The following is a 2,369-nucleotide window of genomic DNA, read 5'->3' as shown; positions in this document are numbered from 1 at the left end:
GTTCCCTGATGAAAAGTATTAATTGGTAGTCTGACGGCGCACAGTTGCAGGAGTCCAACACTCTGTTTGCAAACGCATTCACCTACCCTGTTCCAAAAAAATATCCTAAGTATAGGAGACCTTGCGATCTTTAGATAGCTTTAGTATTATAATTTGGTATAATGACCGTTCTTTTGTGCTAATTGCCTCGCGAAGGTTAGTGTCCCTAGATAAAAGTATGCAAATTGGCAAAAGTAATTTAGAACCCATAAGCGAAAAGTTTTAAATCTAGTACAAATTTAATACAGTCAGTAATATGGATAAAATGCTTTCTTATCTATTTTCTAATTTTCGTTCATCTGAAGTTTAGCCATTGTTGCATTGACACGCATAGCATCGAGAATTGTCTGCCGCAGGAGACTTAGTTTAAATTGCAAAAGCACAACTAGATACGTTGCCATAAAAGAAATATTCTGAAAAAGAATTAAAATTAGCTTACATTGTAAGGAACTTTCGGTAATAATGTTATTGAAAAATCTTATCTGCCATACCGAAGTTAGCAATTCTCTGTTAATGTTGGCAAAGCCATTTAAATGCATCACTGGCGGATTCTTCTCTATAGCCACGAGGAACATTTCAACTTCCTTTGCTGTTAGATTGTCCACTGCAGTGAGGTTCACGTTAAAAAGTCGATCCTGAAAATCAGCTCCGACACTTTTCGAAGCATAATGCGCTTCATTGCAAATTATGAACAATAACGACATACAGTAGAAGGCTATCATGAAAAGCCCCAGCTCCTTAAGGCTAATTCCGTGATCAATAATTTCACTGAACGCTCCGTAAGTTGCGATGATTGTCGTGAAGAATATTACTAAGCAGTATATTCCGTACATGTTTGCGTAAGCCTTACCTGGAAATAATAGAAAAGGTGGGAGCTCGTTAGTCACCTTGTAGAGTGCGTGCTATAGCTAAGTCCTTAAAAATTAATGTCTGATGGCAGCCTACCTAATTGTTGCATCATGTGACTAAGATCAACCCATAGATGTCGATACTCCGTTAATTTTTCAGCAGGTCTCGATTGTTCCAAAGTTTCCTGCAAATTCGCCGCTAATGCTCGGCTCGTGAATTGGAAAGCTGTGCAGTTCACATACCTGCGGAATTTCAAAATAAATGAAGAATACTTTCAGGACATTAATGCGAGTATACTTACCACAGACTGCAAAATCCATTCAACATAGCTATGATATGATAGTAGGCGAAAGTGTGCCAAAATTCAAAATCCTTTTGAAGGTAGTACTGAGGTAGCACAACCAATATGCTTATAATCCAGGATGCAATGCACAACCCCCAGGTGAGAAGGTACAGGTGCGTAAATAGCAGAGGACGCCCGGTCACTTTTGCATACTTCAACTGGTAATTTGTCCACATATTTTTAAACACGGCTGCCTGCGGTCCATTCGGCCAAGCTGCGACCGGCAGCAGGAAGTGGGGAACTAAAATGCTTAGGAATATTACGTTGTAGATGATAGCATCGAATTTTTTCTCGGAATTGTCTATGAAGTTCATCACTCTATCGTATCCAACCAGTACCACCACCACCAACTCCAAGCAATATATAAAGATTGCCCAAACAAAAACGCGGGACCATTTAAATGATGTCCTTTCCACTCCACGTTTCGGAGGATTACGTCTTATGGGCATGATTCCCATGATTTGAAACAGGACGAGGAGACTTTTGGTTGTATGGTAAAATGAGTCGTATTCGTCAAGGAGCAATGGATCATCTGCCGTTGATTGTTTCCGCGTGTATAATCCTTCGGAGTCTGCACTTTCCCTCCGGATCCTTTCCAACTGATGTTTATAGCGTATTTCATCTTGGAGAAAAAGTCTTTGATTGGGATTTAATGTCGGTTGGATACGACCGGTTAATACCATTTTGCTTAACTTTCAATTGCTAAGGGATACTGCGGACTGTTTCTAACCACTTCGAGCTTTTAATTGAAGAAAACTAAATGCCGACTAATTACGCTGTTCTCTCTTTTATACGAATCGATTCTACTTGAATTATTAAGTTTGATTAGAATTTCCGTTGTTTATGGCGTTTATTTTTAAACTTTTGCATATGAAAGTGAACATTTGGTAGGAGTGGTTGTCAGGGAAAATAGAAATATAAATATTATCGTTTCAGACCATGGAAAAGGACGGAAAGCCCAATTAAAATGAACTTAACGTCTTCGCACATCGGACCAGCTGCTCGTACTTTTGTTTGACACGTGGAAGCTATTCCAAAACAGTTGAACCTGCATAATTTGGTGAGTGCGTGAAAAATGCTTACATTTGTATGCAAACGCGTTTGAATTTCAACCCAAGAATAAACATATGTAAATATC

At 39.0% G+C, this 2,369-nt stretch overlaps 1 protein-coding gene across 1 annotated transcript; it reads right to left on the bottom strand.

Annotated features, from left to right (window-relative positions):
* Window positions 1-323: 323 nt before the first annotated feature.
* On the bottom strand, window positions 324-1,930 carry LOC119652146 (gustatory and odorant receptor 22-like). The gene is made up of 4 exons (XM_038056090.1): window positions 1,190-1,930; window positions 985-1,130; window positions 531-889; window positions 324-452 (listed from the first exon to the last, which is right to left on the bottom strand). Exons 1-4 carry the CDS (start codon window positions 1,912-1,914, stop codon window positions 324-326), a joined length of 1,359 nt encoding a protein of 452 aa, XP_037912018.1. The 5' UTR covers window positions 1,915-1,930.
* Between the last annotated feature and the right edge of the window lie 439 nt (window positions 1,931-2,369).

The sequence above is a fragment of the Hermetia illucens genome, chromosome 3, assembly GCF_905115235.1.
Source record: "Hermetia illucens chromosome 3, iHerIll2.2.curated.20191125, whole genome shotgun sequence".
NCBI classification, from domain to species: Eukaryota; Metazoa; Arthropoda; class Insecta; order Diptera; family Stratiomyidae; genus Hermetia; species Hermetia illucens.
This window is presented reverse-complemented; position numbering and strand designations above follow the sequence as displayed.

Bases quoted from the DNA above. Each gene is read 5' to 3' on its own strand.
- LOC119652146 (XM_038056090.1), bottom strand. From the start codon at position 1,914: ATGGTATTAACCGGTCGTATCCAACCGACATTAAATCCCAATCAAAGA. The intron at 890-984 runs GTAGGCTGCCAT...TATTATTTCCAG, and splicing joins TCACATGATGCAACAATTAG to GTAAGGCTTACGCAAACATG. The intron at 453-530 runs GTATGGCAGATA...ATTCTTTTTCAG, and splicing joins ACAGAGAATTGCTAACTTCG to AATATTTCTTTTATGGCAAC.